This window comes from Panthera leo, chromosome B2 (genome assembly GCF_018350215.1).
Source record: "Panthera leo isolate Ple1 chromosome B2, P.leo_Ple1_pat1.1, whole genome shotgun sequence".
NCBI lineage: Eukaryota > Metazoa > Chordata > Mammalia > Carnivora > Felidae > Panthera > Panthera leo.
In genome coordinates, this window is record NC_056683.1 from 88,494,681 (window position 1) to 88,515,739 (window position 21,059).

Sequence of the window (21,059 nt, forward strand, 5' to 3'; positions counted from 1 at the left end):
TTGTCCTGGTTCAATTTATTGAAGATTCTACCTTATCCACTTATTTGCGGTGTCTTCTGTTATATTTCAAGTTTCCATATGTGTATGAGTCTATTTCTGGGTATTTTGTTTCACTTGTCTATTTGCCCTTCCCCTGTACCAACACTTCAGTCTTTCCTATTATAATCTGGAATGAGTCTATATATGTGGTAAGGCAAACACCTTTTCCTCATTCTTCAAAACTCTTAGCTGTTCTTGATCCTTTGCTCTTTGATATGAATTTTAGAAACACCTTGAGGATTTTAGTTTACCTTTTTAAAAGTAATACAAAAAGATTAGTTTTTCTTTCTTTCTTACCCCATGGTCAATACAGTTGGTCCCTGAACAACATCAGGGTTAGGGATGCTGACCTCTGCACAGTAAAAACTCTGCAGGTATAATTTTTGACCCCCTATATCCTAACTACTACTAGCCTACTGTTGACGGGAAGCCTTACCAGTAACATAGTTAATTAACACATATTTTGTATGCTGTGTGTATTATATACTGTATTTTTACAGTAAAGCTAGAGATAGTAAAGTGTCATTAAGAAAATCATAAGGATGTCGGGGCGCCTGGGTGGCTCAGTCAGTTGGGCGTCCGACTTCGGCTCAGATCATGATCTCACGAGCCCCGTGTTGGGATCTGTGCTGACAGCTCAGCCTGGAGCCTGCTTCAGATTCTGTGTCTCCCTCTCTCTCTGCCCCTCCCCCGCTCAAGCTCTGTCTCTGTCTCTCTCAAAAATGAACATTAAAAAAAATTTAAGAAAATCATAAAGACAAGAAAATACACGTACAGTACTGAACTACATTTATTGGAAAAAAAAATCTGCACATAAGTAGACCCATGCAGTTTAAACCCAAGTTCTTCAAGGGTCAACTGTATTTACTTTACTGGCATTTTATCAATTTCTGTGTCATTAACTGTCTATTATATCTGATACCTTCTCACTGAATTTTTCTTCTTGTTGAAGAATATTTTTAAGAGTTCTTTTAGCGAGTGTCTGTGAGTGGTAAAACCTTAACAACACATATTTATAGAGTAGTTACCAACATGTCAGGTACTGCTGTAAATTACATACATTGTTTAGTCCTCACAACAACCCTACACACTTGTTTAATAAATATTTATTGAATGTCTACTCTGTGTTAGGCACTGTTTACACTTGGGATATATCAGTAAACACAGCAGATAATAACCTATAAGGTAGATACTGTTATTCTCATTTATAAATTAGGAATCTGAGTCACAGAAAGTTAAATACCATAGTTAGTCTTTAATTGTCGCTCCGTCCTGAGTGAAAATTTAGCCAGGCTTAAAATTTTAGGCAGTCTAATTGTCTTCCTCTGTAAGTAATATATTTTTTCTCTCTGGGGGCTCTTATCCATTTATCTCATATTCTGCAATTTCATCACAATGTGTCCAAAGATTTATTTTCACTTATTCTGTTTGGTATCCTGAGTGAACATTTGACTGGAAGACCTCCAACTGTCATCATGAAAGATGAAGATTCTTCGGGCGCTTGGGTAGCTCAGTCGGTTGAGCATCCGACTTTGGCTCAGGTCATGATCTCACAGTTTGTGGGTTCAAGCCCCACATCAGGCTCTGTGCTGACAGCTTGCTCAGAGACTGCAGTGCAGCCTGCTTCAGATTCTGTGTCTCCTTCTCTCTCTCTGCCCCTCCCCCACTCATGCTCTGTCTCTCAAAAATAAATAAATATTAAAAAGAAAGAAAGAAAGAAAGATGAAGATTCTTAACAATCCTTTTTTTCGAATATTGCTTCTCTATCATTTGGTCTGGTTTCTTTTCTTCTGGAACTCCTATTACATAAACATTTGAGTCTCCCAAGAACCAGTGCCCAGAGTAGCTTAAAAAGTATGTTCACAGTTTATTCTATACTCCTTCCTTTCAGAGATGGAGCTTAGTTCCTCTCCCTTTGAGTGGGGGCTGGATCTAGTGATTTGTTTCTAACAAAAAGAACATAGCAGAGTGATGGTATGTTAGGTTATTGTGATGATTAATTTATGTGTCAATGTGCCTGGGCCACAGGGTGCCCAGATATTTGGTCAAACATTATTCTGGGTGTTTCTGAGAGGGAGTTTTTGAATGAGATGAACATTCATCTACAGATAAATCAGCAGACTGAAAGCAGATTACTCCCTAATGTGGATGGGCCTCATCTAACCGTCAAAGATCAGAATAGAACAAAAAGCTGACTCTCCTCCAAGTTGAGAGAATTCTTCCTGCCTGGTATCCTTCAGCCTGGGACATCAGCTTATTCCTGACTTCAGACTGAAACTGAAACATTGACTCTTCCTGGGTCTCAAGTCTGCCAGCCTTCAGACCAGAAACACTGGCTCTCCTGGTTTTCAGGCCATTGAACTTGGACTGAACTACACCATTGGTCTCTGAGTCTCCAGCTTGCTGACTTATCCTGTGGGCTTTTTGACTTGCCAGCCTCCATAATCATGTAGGCCAGTTCCTTAGAATAAAGCTATACACACACACACACACACACACACACACACACACCCTCTTATTTCTATGTCTTTGGAGAACCCTGACTAATACTGTTATAAAAGGCTATTGCTCCTCTTGGTTCCCCCCATCTCTCAGTCAGGAAAAGCCAGCTGCCATGTCAGAAGGACACTCATGAGGCCTATGGAGAGGCTCGTGTAGAGAGAAACAGAGGTCTCTGGCCAACAGCTAAAGAGGAAGTCTGCTAATAGCCATGGGTGTGAGTTTGGAAGCTGGTCTTCCAGCTGCAGTTAAGCTCTGAGATGAGTGTAACCTTGTTGGACACCCTGAGCCCAAACTATCCAGCCAAACAGCTCCCAGATTCCTGAGAAGTTATGTTAGATGATGAATGTCAGCCTTTCCAAGCCACTCAGTTTTGGGGTAGCCTATAGATAACAATAAATAAATAATACAGTGACTAGCACATAGAATAGACACAGTATATATTTATTAAGGCAATGAACAGGATTACTATGAGGATTAAGTGAGGTGTATGTGTGCATGTACGAATGTATGTGTACGTGTGTGTATATGCGTGTGTGTGTATATACATATATATATTTAATGCATACAAACTACATATAATAGTGCTTGACATCCAAAGCTTTTACAAGTTTAAGTGCATTCCTCAAACCTTTCTAATTTAGCAATATCTTTGTGTCCAATTTAGAACTTAATTAATTTTTTATTATAATGACTATCATTTATTTCCTAGATTTCTAACTAGCTCTTTACCACAACTACTTGCTCTTGCTGTTTCACTCTATGTTCCATAATTTCTTGTTCCATTTTAAAGGATGCTTTCATTTACTTCTTTGAACTCCCGTCCCCTGACTTCACTCTTTGTATTCTTCCCTGTCTAATGGTCTTGCAGACTGCCTCTGTCTGGAACCAGGACTTTTCCTTTTTTTTCTTTTTTTAGAGGGAGAGAGAGACAGTGAGTGAGCATGAGCAGGAGAGAGGGGCTGCTCCATGCTCAGAGCCCTGACGCAGGGCTCGATCCCATGACCCTGGGATCATGACCCTGGGATCATGACCTGAGCTGAAATCAAGAGTCAGATACTCATCCCACTGAGCCCCCAGGTGTCCCCAGAACCAGGACTTCTACTGAAAGTGCAGTGGTCCTGCTCTGCAGTGGTACCGGAGATACTGCAGAACCAGGAGAGGCTTGGCTCAGTTCTGACAATGAGGTACAGCCAATGCCAGGTCACTATATACTTTTTGTTGTATGTGCCCAGGCCCAAATCCCTCCTTTCTCTAAGATTTCCATCCAACCCCTGGGCTGGCTTGGACAGTCACGTAACACAGTCCCCTGATTCTGACTACACCCGTGTTGGGATAGTAAGATTCTCTTTTATCAAGAGATGAACTCCTGTTAAATCAGTTCTTCTAATTAAAGGTAAGAGTAAGACAAAAAAAATGTATTGCCAAGAACGCCGTATTAATCTGTCTTGACTATTCCTTTGAGGAGCCACGTGTATTCCTTACTGTCTAGCTTACCAATTATAATTTTGAGGCACAGACAATACACTTCTGAATTCAAATTCTCATAATTACGTAACTACGAAACATCTTGTGTAAAGGCAGATGCATTCTAGAGGAATTACAAGCCGTGGAAGAGGAATTCATGGCATACTATACTTACTCATGTAAATATTGTACAATAACTTACAGTCTGCACGTTAAATTGGGAATTAAAAATTCATTTAATGGTAGACAGAACTATTATTTTCTTTCCCACCTTAAAGAAGGAGCTAATATAGGATAAAAGATTCATGTTGAATGACATCACACATCTTTGCTAAGTAAGAGCTGTGAGACATGCTGAGACCACCACACGAGGGGATGGAGGTGATAGCTAGGGGGAACAAGGATGGCCTAGGAAGAGATGCTGTGAGGAATATAACAAGGAGTCAACACAGATCAATAAAAGGGCCGGCAGGAAGCACTGAGGTGAACAAGCACAAGTTTACAGTTCCATGACTTTCTACAGCAGAGCTCATGAGAAGCCCGAGACTGTGGGTGTACCCAGGTTTAGAAAACACAACAATAGTTTGCAGTCTCTCTAAATCCATTTAACCAATTTCCTCCTAGAAAATGTTTAGGATCTTCTCTATGCTGTTAGTATTCAGAATTAAAGTTCTGCTATTGATGATGAAGCAAAGAGAAGAAATTCTTTGTTTCCAAATATAAAAGGGCCTGATTTGGGAGAGACCACAAACTCAATGACTTAGAGCAGGAGTTGACAAACTACTGCCCCAACGCCAAATCCAGCCCACTGCCTGCTTCTGTAAATAAAGTTTTACTGGAACAATGACACACCCTATCATTTATGTATTGTCTATGGCTATTTTTACACTACAACAGCAGGTTGAATGCATCTGCACTTACACATATGACCTGCAAGGCCTAACACATTTACTATCTGGGCCTTCACAGAAAAAGTTTGCCCACCCCTACTTAAGAGAACAATTCTATCACACTGGGTACTTGCGCTTCTAGAACACACAAGTGGATGGGTTAAGGCTACATTAGCAAGTATGCCGTGAAAAAGGCATTCAGAAATAAAAAAGTGAAAAATCGTATGAACCTCTGACTTAAGACTTAAGACATCTATTAGGTCCTAAAGTCCACAAATTCTGCTGGTTAGTTCAGTAAAATTCAATAGGAACACAAGAGTAGCTCTATAAAATCAAAATACAATTTATTTAAATAGCTATCAGCTTTAATAATGCAAGGCAGGAGATGCGTTTTCAAATGAGTTTGTCATTTTTAAACAAAGGCCAACATTATTTTTTTTTTTTAAATATCCAGTGACTCTTTTAAATTTTTTTTTTCAACTTTTTTTTTTTTTTTTGGGGGGGGGGACAGAGAGAGACATAGCATGAACGGGGGAGGGGCAGAGAGAGAGGGAGACACAGAATCGGAAACAGGCTCCAGGCTCCGAGCCATCAGCCCAGAGACTGACACGGGGCTCGAACTCACGGACCGCGAGATCGTGACCTGGCTGAAGTCGGACGCTTAACCGACTGCGCCACCCAGGCGCCCCAAAGGCCAACCTTATTTAAATTGCCATGGAAAGGAATCCACTAAGGAGTGACTGGATTCATGTTAATTTCTCCTACAGAATTATCAAAACATACCCTAAGTGAATGCTGGCATCTAGTAGTAGAATATATGTTCCTAAAAAAAGAATCCCTTTGCATTCCACCTATAATCTACCTACTAACCCTGTTCAAAAGCTCCAAAATCCAACAGATAGCTATTAGTCACAGAGAATTATTATTAATGCCTCTCCCTGCTATAAGGAAATTTAGTAAGAGGTAAAAGAAGGAAATTCAAATTTTCATTCACATTTTTTTTAGGAAATGCTACCCATGCACTACATAACCTTCTATCCTCCAGACTTTGAAAGTACTAAGGAAAAATACTTAGTAAGATGGTAACTGATGTTTATTATACTCACATATAAGTTTTAGACAGTCCAGGTTTATGGCTTAGTAGAGTTCTACTTATCATACCGTGTACATTTCATAATACAGTGAGACATTGGTTAATCAATGTTTGCAGTACTGTGTTTACCACTTTACATTAATGCAGGTTTATAATTGTTATAACTAGTTTATGACCTTTGTTGCTCAGTTAAAATTAACTGTTGCTTATCTTCAGTAAAGAATTTAACCCTTAATCATAACACTCTTACTATAGGAAGATAGGATTCCAAATCAGTATTCTCTAACTCTAAGAAAATGACTCCTAGAAAGCATTCTAAAGGAACATTATAGGGGCACTTGGGTGGCTCAGTCGATTAAGCATCTGACTTCCTCTCAGGACATGATCTTGTGGTCTGTGGGATCAAGCCCTGCATCGGGCTCTGTGCTGACAGCTCAGAGCCTAGAGCCTGCTTCGGATTCTGTGTCTCCCTCTCCCTCTCTGCCTCTCCCCTACTCGTGCTCTATCTCAAAAGTGAATAAACATTAAAAAAAAATTGAAGCAACATTAAAATAAGTTTATGTATTACAGATATATATTAGCTAAAATATAGAGACTAGTGACATCACCCGATCACAAACAAATGTACATTCACTGACCGTGATATATTTCAAACACAACAGAGTAACGAGATGGGATTTTATACAAGTATATTCCCTGCATGAGTATTCATAAATTTGCATAACAAATATCACCAAAGAAATCCAAAGAACACAATCAATTAGTAGAATTTAAAATACACATGTATGTATGGGTGACTGACTGGCTGACTCAGTAGAGCATGTGACCCTTGAACTCTGGGTCATGAGTTCAAGCCCCACATTGGGCATGGACGTTACTTTAAAAAAAAAGTATACACTGTATATATGAATCTTTCTTCAATTTAATTTTTTTTTGCCCTAGTATCCCAATCTCAATAAATTTGAGGAAGGTGAATATGGAATCAAAGTTGAAGCATTTTGAGAACTATTTAAAGCACTTGAAACTAACTATATGCAGAAACAATCACCATTCCAGAGTATTTCAGTTCAATTACTTTATAGAGATTTGCTATAAACCATCTACTGCAAATTGTTCTCTTTTATACAGTCCAAATATACAGTACAGTATAGGTTATACAATGATACATAATCACAACTTGAAAATAATTTTGGTCTTTTATACCTTAAACTTTAAGATCAACATTGTGGTGGAAAAGTTAGACTTCTCATTGGTTTCTAAAAAGAAAAGGTTAAAGACCATAAATGACATAAATTAATAAAGCTCTTACACCTACCTTCGAGGAAAAAAAGGAAAGCTTTCTAAAACTAACTAGAGTTAAAGCTACCCTAGACCAAAGACTCAGAAATTTGGCTATATGGTACAAGTTTCAAAATAAGGTTCAAATAATTTAAATTCCAAAAGCCCATCTGTGTGACAGAACAAAATCTAAGACTAAACCACACGTTTGCCTTGCTCTGTAGTCTCATTTCAGAACCATTTTACTATTGTAGTGGATCTCTCCTACAATCATACAGTTGAATGCATCTTTGCTCACAGATGACTATAGGCTGATCAATTTCCGTATCAATCCATAATGGGTGATAGCAGATATCTACAGTCACAAAGTCAGGGCAGTTTCCACACCAGCTGGACTTGACAGTAACCTTACTGAGCATATAAAAAAAGAATGTTTCAATCAGAGGGGTAGAAGGGCTGGACCATCAAAGAAGCATGTAAGAGGAGTCTGAGGCATATGCTGGTTGACACTGTTCGTCTAAAGAGAGTGTACTAGTGCAAAGACTTTATCTTCTTTCCTTCCTGTTGAGATGAAAGTGTCAACCTGTTCTGTGCTGATGCCTTTAATCATTTAAGTCACATAACTAATTCTCAGTGTTCTCATTCTAAACTCACCAAGTAAGTCTTGTAACTATAGTTTCCCTAGTGGCATGCCAACAGTGAGAGAATATGCTGATCAGCTATCTCTAATGAATGATGTCCTTTCCAGGTAGATTTCTTCTACCTGATTTACTGGTGGATGATAACAAGTCTGACCCCCAAGAGATGACACTCTCTCTATATCCCACCTCACTGCACTGACAAGTTAGGCTTCTTGACCCTGAATGAACCGCAGCCTATTCTCTCAGGCTACATATACTCAACCCCACCAAAAGCCTCATATTCCCACTGGAACTTCTATAAAGCCTATCAGGATAAAGAAAAGTATAGATATATTCTTGCCTGGAGACATATATTAAAGGCTTTAAAAATTGTTAACTTTAGTATCTGATAGTTCAGTTATATAGAAGTTATTAAAAATCTTAACTTTTAAGCTATTTAAGAACAAAGTAATTATTAATCTTTTTGTTTTATGTGTTATCTAGCCAAATTAATCTGTCTGAAGTGGACTACATTTTAGGTGGCAGTTAGCTAATGGTGCCCTGCATTAGTCAATTTACATGACCAGCATAGGTTTTTTCTATTTCAGTTTCTCCTCTTGGTCTTGGTTGTCTACACTGACTCTGTTAAGTGAGAGGCCATCCCTTTCATTTGAGTTTATTAGCTGCACTGGTTCCATTAAAGGAAAGGCCATCCCTGCTTCTACTTACCAGTATAAAAAATGTGCTCTTTAAGTCAAGTAAGAATGCAGTAAGGAGGCCACCATTATCTCTGTGTCAAGAAGCAAATTCATGTCATTAAATCAAGCCAAACTGTTTTCAAAAGACAGTGTATATATCTTTAGTGGGAAAGCCCACGCGCTTTCATCAATAGACGGGGGTCGGATGCATTTTTACCTACATATCTACTCTGCCAAATGAACTGGTAGAGAAAGCAGAAAATACAAGGAGAGTGCGGATATCCAAGAGAAGTAAAGATCAACTACTTTTGTCGTCTTCTAGTTGATGAAGATGAAGCCAGTGGGGTCCTTGAAACTGTCGTCCCTGCCTAGTAGGCCAAGTAAACAGTTGCTGAACCATACTTTCGGATTACTGTCATACACTAGTCCCCCACAATACCTATAATCAGTTTTTTCACTTCTTCAGATTCTTTCAATTTATGCTCTATCATTCTTGAAGTGAGGCAATCAAAACTGGATGCAGGTGTTCCATTTATAACTCCAACTTTTAAAAAACACACTTGGTTTTCTTGTCTGCTGCTAAGCAACAGAATGACATTCTTACTGAGCTACTATCATGCCCCATCTCACACCCATTCCAGATATTTTTTTTTTCTACAAACAAAGAAAAGGTAAACAGGTTCAAACTTCCACCGCTAATCCACATTGTTTTAGTAAATGCACATGACCTCTCTCCAAGACACTTTCTATGCAATATGTGAAAAAGTTGTTGTTATGCCATCCTTTACAAACTGCATTAGTTTATTAAGGCTGCTACAACAAGGTACCGTGCACTAGGTAGTTTTAACAACAGAAATTTATTTTTGCACAATTCCGAAGGCTAGAAGTCTGAAATTGAGGTGTCAGAAGGGTTAGCTTCTTCTCAAGCCTCTCTTCTTGGCTTGAAACTGGCCATATTCTTCCCTTGTTTTCACACGCTCTTCCCTCTGTGCTTCTTTGTATCCTAATCTCCTCTTCTTATAAGGACACCTGTCATATTGGATTAGGCCCCACCCTGATGACCTCATATAACCTTAATTACCTCTTGAAAAACCCTTGCTCCAAACACACTCACATTATGAGGTACTGGGAGTCGGACTGCAACATATGAATTTTAGGGAGATACAATTCAGCTCATAACACAAGTATTTAACAGTAGGTTACAGATACATGTCCCTTTAGAAGCAAAGAATTGTATCTTCTAATTTATTTTCAAATGGTTCAGGAAAAAAATTATGCATATGGTAAGGGAATCTACTTTTTATGCTACATTTCTTTAAGTCTAAAATTAGTTTGAAATTAAAGGTTTCCTTTTAAGTATTTCAAGGTCTATTTAATGAGTTAAATTTTTACAGCCCTCCTCTCACGAAAAGACATCATCGTATATGGCAGGAGAAATGCTTGCAATCAGTGTTTATCAAACATAAAAAGAATCTAGTGAACAGAGAAGAAAAGGACCAAAGGGACTGAAACAAAGTACGCCCCATCTTTATACATCTATAGCTTTAGTATATATAATATACTAAATATATACTATAATATAGCTATAGTACATACATCATTATACATTATAGCTACCCTTTTGTCATGGATAGCAGAAGATCCTAAGTACAACAAAGCTTCCTTCCTGTCTGTTCTAAGTTCCCACCTTTTGCCTAACAAATCCACCTAAAAGATCCACCAAATTAATTACAAAGAAAATTACCCTATTTATCAACCCACTTCACTAGTCATTCTGGAATCATACAGTAAACAAGGCCTAAGTCTTGGCTGGAGGGTCATTTCTCCCAATAAGGTTGCACAACAGACCATTCTCCAACCAAGCACACACCTGTGACGTTCTTGGATGCATGTGGGCTTACTGCACACCAGCCTGCTTTGTCTCTCTTTATCATAGTATTAGCTTGTTCTTCACTAGGCATATGTTTACTGCTCTTTGCATCTACTGAATTCCAACAAGTGTATACCACTGACTCTGCAAATAGCTTATTTAGTGATGTTTTTTGGTTGATGTTTTAAGAAGACATTTGTTATTTCTCTGATGAAACCAGTTCTCATCTCAACCCTAAACACATCTAAAAAATGAAAAAGATCTCATGAAACAAATGAACAAAACAGGTTGAACTATATTGCACTATCTTTTAGGGCTCAAACTTCTGAACAAATACAGATCTGTTCAAATATTTTCTTCTACGTTTTTCAAGTTGCAGATCTAACTGTCCATCTGTTCAATAGATATGCTTATCTACTAATGAAAAAATGAATTGATAAGAGATAGCTATCACTCATTCATTCAACAGAAGTTTACTAAATACCTACTATGTACATTCACTATAATGAACGCTGTTCTATGCACTAGTCGTGAAAAAAAGTAAACAGTCAAAAACATGGTCCTTCCTGTCAAGGAGTTTTTAATTTAGGAATGAACATTCCTTTCACCAGAAATAAATCAAAAGGGTAAAAGAGATAAGTCAGCCTCAATCTCCCCTCACACATGATGGAAAAAATACTTCTATTTAGGAAGATATACAAGAATACTTGACGAAGGTGGGAATATTTGTGTAGGACTATGCTGGGTAAATCTATACTATCATTTCCACAACTATACAGGTCCATCTAATTTATAAAGTGTGGGTTTGTTTTTTTTTAAATACGTATGACCTAATTTGGTCTTTTCAATAGTTTATGTGATAGGGTAAGTTTGGCTTTTTTTTAATAGATAAATAAACTTTTAGCTTAGTACAAGTGGCTTACCCAAACACATAAATCTTTTAAGTGGAAAAGCCAAGATAAGGACTGAGTTGTATGACTTGGGTCTATGATACAGACTAAATAACAAATACCTTTTCAGTTTTTAAATTATCAAATAGTGTGTGAATCAGATACTTGAATCCTACTGCTAAGCAAAAGTTTTAATCATAGCTAAAGTCTCAACAAGATCCTACTGCTGCTTTCTCTCACTTCAGGGTACTGGCCATAGTGAGCCAAAGCAGTGGAACTGGGCAGAAAATCTTTTTTTTTTTTTTTTTAATTTGATAAACTTGATTCATTGTAATTTGTAAATCTAAGGTGTACAGTGAGTTACTTTAATACTTTTATATATTGAAATGCAATTACAATTGAAACAATATTTGAATTGTATCATTACAGTATTATTGTCTACACTCATTATACTGTGCATTAGATCTCTTAAACACCGTCAGTCTTACCCTCCCCCCACCCTCTATCCCCTGGTAACTACCATTTTATTCTGTTTTATCTATTTATGGGTTTGACTTTTTTAATGAACTAGGCCAGGTAAAGGTTGGGCTCAAAAATTGGTGACAATGGCCCTGGGACTTATTTTAAGGTTGCTTGCTCTCAGTGTACTACCAAAGCAGCAATCAAGCAATATGAAGGATATGAACCACAATACAACCCCAGCTCCTGACAAAGTTACCCATGAGGTTCATGAGGCTCAAGCAGCCTTGATGGTGAAATCTGTCGGGGAGAGAGAAGCCCACTGCCCTGGGCTCACGGCCTGTTTCACCGCTGGCTCAGAAGGGGCCACGTCAGCATGTCAGGATCTATCCACCAGCATATTAGGCAATTCTGACCCGATTATACTTTCATTCTCCTGGGTTCTCAGTCTTATTGAGTAATCAGAACTGCAACATGCCTGGCTATGCCTAGCAACTTAGGAACATACCACCTAGACATCAACAACACATAGTTTTACCTGCTAAAATTATTTGGGGGATTATGTGTCCCAATGCTACTGTCCACTAGGGTATAACATTGAGAAGTGGCCTATGGAACCCATTTGCTTAAAGCATTATTATGTATTGATTCCACAAACTATCACTTAAATTTTCTAAATGTAATTTAAATAATTGTTATTTATAAATGCAGAGCAATTAAGACTTCAAAGTAAGTTTGTTTATAATAAAAACAAAAGACAAGAATTCCACTTTCTTGTAGAAGTTTCAACTACAAAATATTTATAGAATATAACTTACTAGTTTGCACTTTACACTGGATCACGATGTTGTGTATGTTAGTTACAATGTTATATTTCCTTACCAATCGCAAATCTTTTCTAATAGGTAGTAAGGAAAAATCTCTAGTTTAAATAGAGGCAGTCAAGTTATTAGAATAACCACCATTCTGTGCTTTTACATAGCATACAATTTTAACTATGACACTGAGACCACCAAACTTGGGTTCAAATCCTGACTCTAACATATTGCTCTGTGTCACTGGGAAGGTTACTAATCTTTTGGAACCTTCATTTGATCATCTGTAAGATGAGAATGACACCTACTTTCACTGGACTAGTGCAAAGAATTAAATAATACGCAAAATGTCTAGGACAGCAAACAGAATACATTCAGTAAGCTTTCCCAAACACTGGGGCTAAAACCCAGGTCTCCAACATCCTCTAAAGCTTTGCTCACTAGGCACACAGACTTAAGTCTTATAAAAATGGCACAGATGTATTATGTTTATTAGTGTAAATTATATAGAGGCCTGTAAAGTATAACTCTACGACACCATCAATCTGATCTCTCTGAAGTTAAATGCTATAACAGACTCAACATTTAATAATACTAACTTTTGCTTATTTAAAAAATTTGTAGAATTTAGAAAAACAGGTGAAAGTGGCACTGGATAATTTGTATTGCTTGTTAAGAAAAAAAAAAAAACTCTCCCAGGAAGTTCAAATTTGTTTTATTTTTTTCTTCTCATATATTTCCTCAGAGCAGACAGAGGCATTTAAAATTAATTGCTGTTCCTTTTTTTCAAAACAGTTCATAACATCTGAATGTACTGCCAATGATTACACGGGAGGTTCAGAGAGAAGCCAAGCCCCTAAATCTTGTCTTATTCCCTGTTTGTTCTCCATCCACCAACATCACTGAGTGTAGGACAGAAGTGTACATTCATGGAAGAAAGAAGGGGGTGACATAATGCCGTGCCTAAGTGACAACGGAGGTGTTTGCAGATTGATATGAATGCCAGTGTTGTAGCTTCTGCTTGTTTTAAGAGACCAGAGGACTGTGCTGCCTTCTCCCTTTATTCCTGTGACCTACTGAGTGCCCACGTCAGCATCTGATACAGATCCCAAGGATGAGAAGACACTAGAAGTGAATACTAAGTATAGGTAGAGAGCACTGAATATAGACTTGAGAAGCAATAAAAGTAAACACTGCCTGGGTAAATTTTTCCCAATTTTGAATTTTCCCATTTACAGCACTCAAATGGCATTATTTTTATTTTACTGTAAGTTAATTGTAAATCATTAAAATGTAACTTTATAAATTTTTTATACACTCAATGTCAGAAAATTGTATAAAATAAATGTATAAATTATTTTTATAATATTTTAGCAGATGGAACTACCACACGAATTTTATTTAATGCATTCCTACAATGATTTTACATCTGTGTTTAAGTAACCGAGGGAAGCTGGAGATGATGCTTGCCATCTAGAGTTAGATATGTATAGATCTCCACTCTGGAGATAGGAAATCTTCTCAGGCTTTTACAAATCACACTTCTTAAAAAATATACTCGTATGTGGAATTTAAGAAATGAAACAAAGGAACAAAAGAAAAAAGAGACAAACAAAAAAAAAAAACCACACTCTTAAATACAAAGACCAAACTGGTGGCTGCCAGAGGAATGGTAGACGGGAGGATGGGTAAAATAGAAAAAGGGGATCAAAAGTACACTTAACACAATGAGCACTAATGTACAGAATTGTTGAATCATTATATTGTATCCCTGAAACTAAGAAAAGAAAATGAGTTTAACAATATATAGTCATATTCTATCAGTTTCTTGAGGTAAATTAAAGAAAACTGGATTACTTCATGATTTCCTGACACTTAGATATTGTTGATATAGAACATTTCAAAAGCATCCCACAGGCTATACATTTTTTAAGGTATCTAATTTATTTTTTAAATTAATCAATTAATTTTTATTCTCAAGTTAGTTAACACACAGTGTAGTCTTGGCTTCAGGAGTAGAACCCAGCGATTCTTAAAAATCACCGTAGATGTAAGGTGCCTAGCAAGTTAGTATAATTTCTTGTTTTTATCCTATTTTTCTTCCTGAAAATTCCCTGAATAATTAACTGTGCTATATTTCTTCTTAAAGTTAAATTTCACTGGAAAATTTTTAAATGAGGCATTATCTTGCTCAGAGGACCTCAGACTTTATAGTACATAGGCCAATAAAAGAGTTAATATATCAGTAAAAATAAGGTATGGCATAATTTAAGAATGGACAGACCTACCCAAGAAAAGATAGCTGACAATTTTACACTCACAAGTGGTAAGTCATTTCACGACAGACCAATTAAAACATGGGCTAACACTATACTTAAACACGCATTCAGGGATAACGGCCCTTTTATTTCACAAAAGAAGAATCTGGGAATATGAGAGACTGTGTGACTCAACCTAGATCATGAAGCTTGTCACTGGGCCAGAACCAGAATAAGTCTTCTTTCCACTATACCAGGTTACCGGTTAAACTCTGGCTAAACATTGTGCCCCAAACTGAAAATACTGTATTAAACAGACGCTCTTATACTCACATACTTTCAGGCTTCCATAGATTAGAAAAAACGCCATGTCTATACAAGGGTATATACTCTGATCTACCAATAAAAAAGGCTATATATCCAGATGGTTGTATAGGTCAATTCTAGAACAGATAATTCCCATCTATCGAAGCTATTCCAGATCAAAGAAAAAAATGGGAGTTTCCCATATCATTTTGCTGCGTTGTCATAATCCTAGCCTCAGACCTGATAAAACAGCAGGAAAAGGAGAACTACGGCTCAATCTCACTTAATAAAGCAGATGTAAAAATTATTTATAAGTATAAATCCTTAAAAGATACTAACTATGAACCAGGCACTGCTATAGAACTTCATGTATAGTAAATCATTTAATCCTCACAAAAACTCTCTGTGGTGCATACTATTATTATCTCCATTTTACAGAAGGGAAAGCTGAAGTACAGGAGGTCAAGAAACTTCCTCAAGGTAACAATTCATAAGTGATAAAGCTAGAATTCAAACTCAGGTTAATTTAGCTCCAAAATATTAGGAAATTAACCCAGCTTTGTATTAAATTAAGAACATGTAGGGAGGCAAGGACTATTCGACATAAGTCATTATATTGAGATGAAAGAAAAAAGATGAATGTATCAATGGAGGCTTAATATACATTTTTGATAAAATATTCTTAAGCAAGCAAAAATTATAAAGACTATTTATCAGAAAGCAATATCAAACAACATATAAACCCAGTAAGCTGCATGAGGAGTTGTCTATTTAGTTCAATACTAAAGTTCCAGTGCCTAAAACAGTACCTAGCACATAATAGTCAAACGTTTGTTGTATAGATGTTTTTAAAATGAAACATTAATGACATTCTCACCACATTAAAAATAACACCGGTACACCTGTTATGACTCTTGCTGCACATTATTTATTAATTTCTATCTAATAAAGCAACACTTTAAATATTAAAAAAGACAAGGTATAGTAATTTTGAGATTATGTAATCGTATCATTAGAAAATCCAAAAGACATAAATAAAAATTAGAACAATTATAAGCATTCAGGAAAGTGAGCAGATACAAGATAATGATACAAAAACAATGAACTTTAACAATAACCTATTAAAATTAAATAGAAAACAGTACCTGCGACTACAAAATGCAAAAGATAAACCTTTTAACTAGAAAGATACAAAACCTAAGTGAAGAAAACAACAATACGCTCTTTCTTGGACATAAAGCAAGGCTTACGTGACAGACAGGAAGCCTTATTAAAAAGCAAAATGAAATAAAACGAATACACTTCTGATAAAATCCCTTGCCAAAAGCTGTAAGTGGCAGAAGAATATACGAGGATTTAAAAAAAGGTTTAAAAGCTTAGAAATGAGACTTCCCCCACCACAGAGTAAAACACGCTACAAAACTACCATGATGGTACTATTATCACTACTACTGTTACGTGCAGCTAATGTTTATTGAGAGTTTACTATGTTCTAGGCACCCTTTAAGCGCTTTACATGTAATTTAATTCTCACAACGACCCTAATATCTGTATTTTTAGTCTCTCCATTTTAGAGAAAAGGAAACAGAAATACCAGAGGTTAAATACCAGAGGCTGACTAAGGTAACACTCAAGACAGGCAAGAGTTCGCTATAGTGGGAAAACTACCGGTATCCCATTTTGGAAAAGTAATTTGGTTATTGTATTCATTCATTTAATAAATACTTATCAAAGAGCCAATCTTTACCAAGTACTATTCTAGATGTTGGAAACCCGGCAATGAAAAAGACAGACAAGGCTCCTACTTTCGTTAAAATTTATATCCCAGTGTAAGGAGACAGATAATAGCAAGAAAACAAAATCATTTCAGAGTGATACAGATGCTAGAAAGGAAATAATACTGGATAAAATGAAAGGAATGAGCCAGAAAGGGGCTACCTTTTTATCAATGTCCAAGAAGTGATCTCTGAAAAAAAAAAAAAAAAAATACTTGAGTTGAACACTGAGCTAAGAAAAGGGCAGCCATGTAACAAGCTAGAAAACATTCTAGACAGGCAGAAGGGCTGGGACCAGATCAGAATGTTCAAGTACCAGAAAGAAGGCCAACATGACTGAAGAAAAGTAAACAAGTATATGACAGTAAGTGGCCCCTAGTAGGTCCCAGCCACATACTCTTTGATCCAGTAATACCACTTACAGGATTCTATCCTACAGCAATAACAGCATGTGTATGCAAATTTCTGCACAAAACAATGTTATTGCTAGATAGTTTATAAAAGGAAAACAACTGGAAAAACCTGAATGTTGATCACTTGGGAAATGGCTGAATAGATAGATTATGGTATAACCTACACTACACAGTTAGTGGAAAGTGTCAGGTGGTATATGTAGAGATCTAGAAAAAAGTCCTAGATATGTTACATGAAAAAAGAAAGTAGGTCAATATACATGACAAGATTCCATTTTTCATTAATAAGCCTCCTAAAATATGGTATCAAGAATTTTAACTCCTAAGTCTGGCCCTGGATAAATTCCACTTTGCTTCTTAGCCCTCCTGCATACTATCATTCTGCCTCTTTTTCTAATTCATTCCCTGCCAGCATTTCAGCTCATCTCAGCTCATTGCTTATTACATGAACAGTATTACAAAAATTTTAAGAACACAGAGAAGAACCTCTTCCTATAATTATAAAAACAACACAATACACTTGAAATAATTTTGAAATGACTGAATCAGTTCTATTGATTTTAGAATAGTCAGGTGGCATCATAATCTATTTAAAAATCAGAAAGCACATTATCATGAGCAATTACAGGCAACTAAGTATTCGGTTGGCTATCACAGTAGCAAAGACATAAAGGATGGTTATTCTTACCTCTATTTTTGTTCTATAGAGAACAAGTCGTCTAAGACCGCATAATTTGGCAATGTGGTTGAAAGCTTGAGGTGGTAATTTATCACAGGATGAGAGATTTAAGTCCTGTAAATTTGGACACATCTCAGAAATAATCTCCAAGCAAGTTTCATTAAGAAAGTGGCTACAGGATAATTCCAGGCGCACTAATTCAGATCCACAAACCTTTAGAAACCTGTAAAAACAATGTTCCATGTGAATTTTGTAAAACTAAATGATACTTTTACAAGTACACTGGAATTACCTCAACTCTTAATAGGCACCTTCAGAAGAATGGATTTCTACTAGGGAAAATGTAAAGCTCGTTTCACTTAAATTCTCATTTACTGCTTACCAAAATAGGCATGATTAGGCTAAAATAAATCAACCCGATATGATAAGATGTATTCACATCATGGAAAAAGTCAGCCAATGCTAAGTGAAAAATTAAGAAAGCAAAGAATGCATTTCTCCTATCTATCTAAAATTCACACCTGAGTTTGTAGAGCCAAAATCCAAAAACATAACAAAACTCTTAGAAGATATTTCCCCCTAAACAATATCCATTCAGTGCTGGATAATTTACTTTGAATATGACACACAAAGTGAAAGCTTTAATTAAATGACTTCAAAATACATCAGACTAACCTCCTCTTAACTAAGGAAACGTGGAATTGGTTTAACCATACTATTGTAATGTTCCTTATGTTTGTTACTATTTACCATACTGATGCTGAAATTATTACAAGATATTCAATTGCAGCTTCGCGTCAAGTACACAGAAATTATTCAACACGGTGGACATAAAATTCCGTATCAGACTGGTAATAACAATATTTATCTTAGTTGCATTACAGATGGCGGGGGGGGGGGGGGGGGAACAGTCCTGTCCATAATCATCATCTGAAAATAATATAAAAGGAGATGTGAGTCTAAGAGTATCTGAATCCATGAAACTTTATCACCTAAGCAAATTGAACCCTTAAGTGTACCAAATCATCCCTGTCCAGGTCTCTCGACATTTTCTTGCCTATGACAATGTCACATCAGTGACATACTGTTAGTTTATTTATGCCACATCTTTTTTCCTCATTAGCTTTCAAATACACATATAAAATAAAACTGACTAAATCAATCACGAAAATAAAAGAAATAACACTAAAGGATTAATTTTTGGCCCTGTTCCACTACTTCTAAGCATGTGACCTTGGAAAAGGCATTTACCCAAGTCTTAGCATTTTCTCAGCTGTAAAAGGCAGACGAGAATTACATAACAGCACTCACCACACTGCCTCATGGTTTTGAACATCAAACAATATGTGAAAGCAGTTGGTAAAGGTCAAAGCACCCCACAAACATTAAAATAAAAGTTAAATCGTGGCCAACTCACATTCAAACAACAATAAAAAAATTCAGTTGCTACCAATTTATTTTAAATGTTGAAAATAACTATTGCCCACATATCTTATTTACACCTGAACGCCATTTATTCTCAATCCAATGCAATATATGTTCTGTTCTCCCTAAATTCGCCCTTTCCTTTTAAATGCCAAATTCAGTGCCCTTTCTTTTCAGTGCTTGAATTACTTGACTTATTGTGGCATCTTGCACAACTGCCCATCCCTTCCTTAAGATTCCCTGACACTCCTCAAGCTACTCCCTCTCCCAGATTTCTTCAAACCCATCCCACTACTGTTACCTTTGCTAAGTTGAATTAGGTAAACTGCAATTTGCATCAATCATGTTCATTAATTCATTTAACAAATATTTATTGAGCTCCTAGTATGATCTAGGCATTTCTCTGGGCACTGGGGAGTTAGCAGTGGACAAAACAAAGTCCCTGCTCTCGGGAGGCTTACTACATTTTGGTAGGAGGCAGGCTATAAACAAGTAAATGAGTAAAACAAATAATAAGTGAAAAGTGTCGGGGCACCCAGGTGGCTCAGTAGGTTAAGCATCCAACTTCAGCTCAGGTCATGATCTCACGGTTCGTGAGTTTGAGCCCCACACTGGGCTCTGCACTGACATTGCTTGGGATTCTCTCTCTCCCTCTCTCTCTCTCAAAATAAGTAAATAAACTTAAAAAAAAAAAAAATGAAAAGTGTCAAGGAGGAAATAAAAGCAAGGAAGGGCAACAGGAAGTATCAAGGGTAGATAGGGTGGTTGGAGACACCTCACTGAGATGACTCAAGACCCAAAGGAACTAGCAGTATAAGCAAAGCAGGTATCTGGGAAAGAACTTTCCAGGCCGAGGGAAAGGCAAGCACAATGGCTCGGGGGCAGGATACCACACAGACTGAGGAAATGTGAAGAGACTAATGCGGGAGGTACAAAGTGAGGGGGAGATGAAGCACAGGTCAGAGAGATAAGAGGCAGTTCATATAGTGTCTACATTTTACTTTGAGGGGGATGGCCTTCTCAATCATCAGAGGGTCTTGAGCAGAGGAGTGACACAAACTCCTTGTGTTTTAGCAGGATCACTCTTGCTTCTAGGTAGAGGAGAGACTCAAGGGGAAGAGGAGTGAAAACGGGGGCAGTCAGGTCACAATATTCAGGAAAGAGAAGATGGTGCACGAGATCCAGGTGGTAGCAGTGAATGTGGTGCTCAATATTCAGGTTCTGGATCTACCTCAAAGGTAGGCAATGTATACTAATTATGACAGGGGAGCCTGGGTGGCTCAGGAGGTTAAGTATCTGACTTCGGCTCAGGTCATGATCTCACGGCTTGTGAGTTCCAGCCTCGCGTCGGGCTCTGTGCTGACAGCTCGGAGCCTGGAGCCTGCTTCGGATTCTGTGTCTCCCTCGCTCTCTGCCCCTCCCTCCCCTATCCCTCTCTCTCACTGTCTCTCTCTCTCCCTCAAAAACGAATAAACATTAAAACATTTTTTTGAAATAAATAAATAATGACATACCTCTATACACTGAATTGAACTCAGGCTCATCTATTCCTCAACTACTACTTTTTTTTTTCTCTCTCACTTTT

At 37.1% G+C, this 21,059-nt stretch overlaps 1 protein-coding gene across 3 annotated transcripts in view; it reads right to left on the bottom strand.

The window, feature by feature from the left end:
• The window catches only part of FBXL4 (F-box and leucine rich repeat protein 4), an 82,553-nt gene that overhangs the window by 20,667 nt on the left and 40,827 nt on the right, over window positions 1-21,059 (bottom strand). For 2 of the 3 annotated variants that reach the window (XM_042939420.1, XM_042939422.1), the window contains exon 6: window positions 18,059-18,272. In XM_042939420.1, coding sequence (XP_042795354.1) covers window positions 18,059-18,272 — 214 coding nt within the window. The remainder of the gene's footprint in view (window positions 1-18,058; window positions 18,273-21,059) is intronic. The other variant, XM_042939421.1, reaches the window with a different exon arrangement.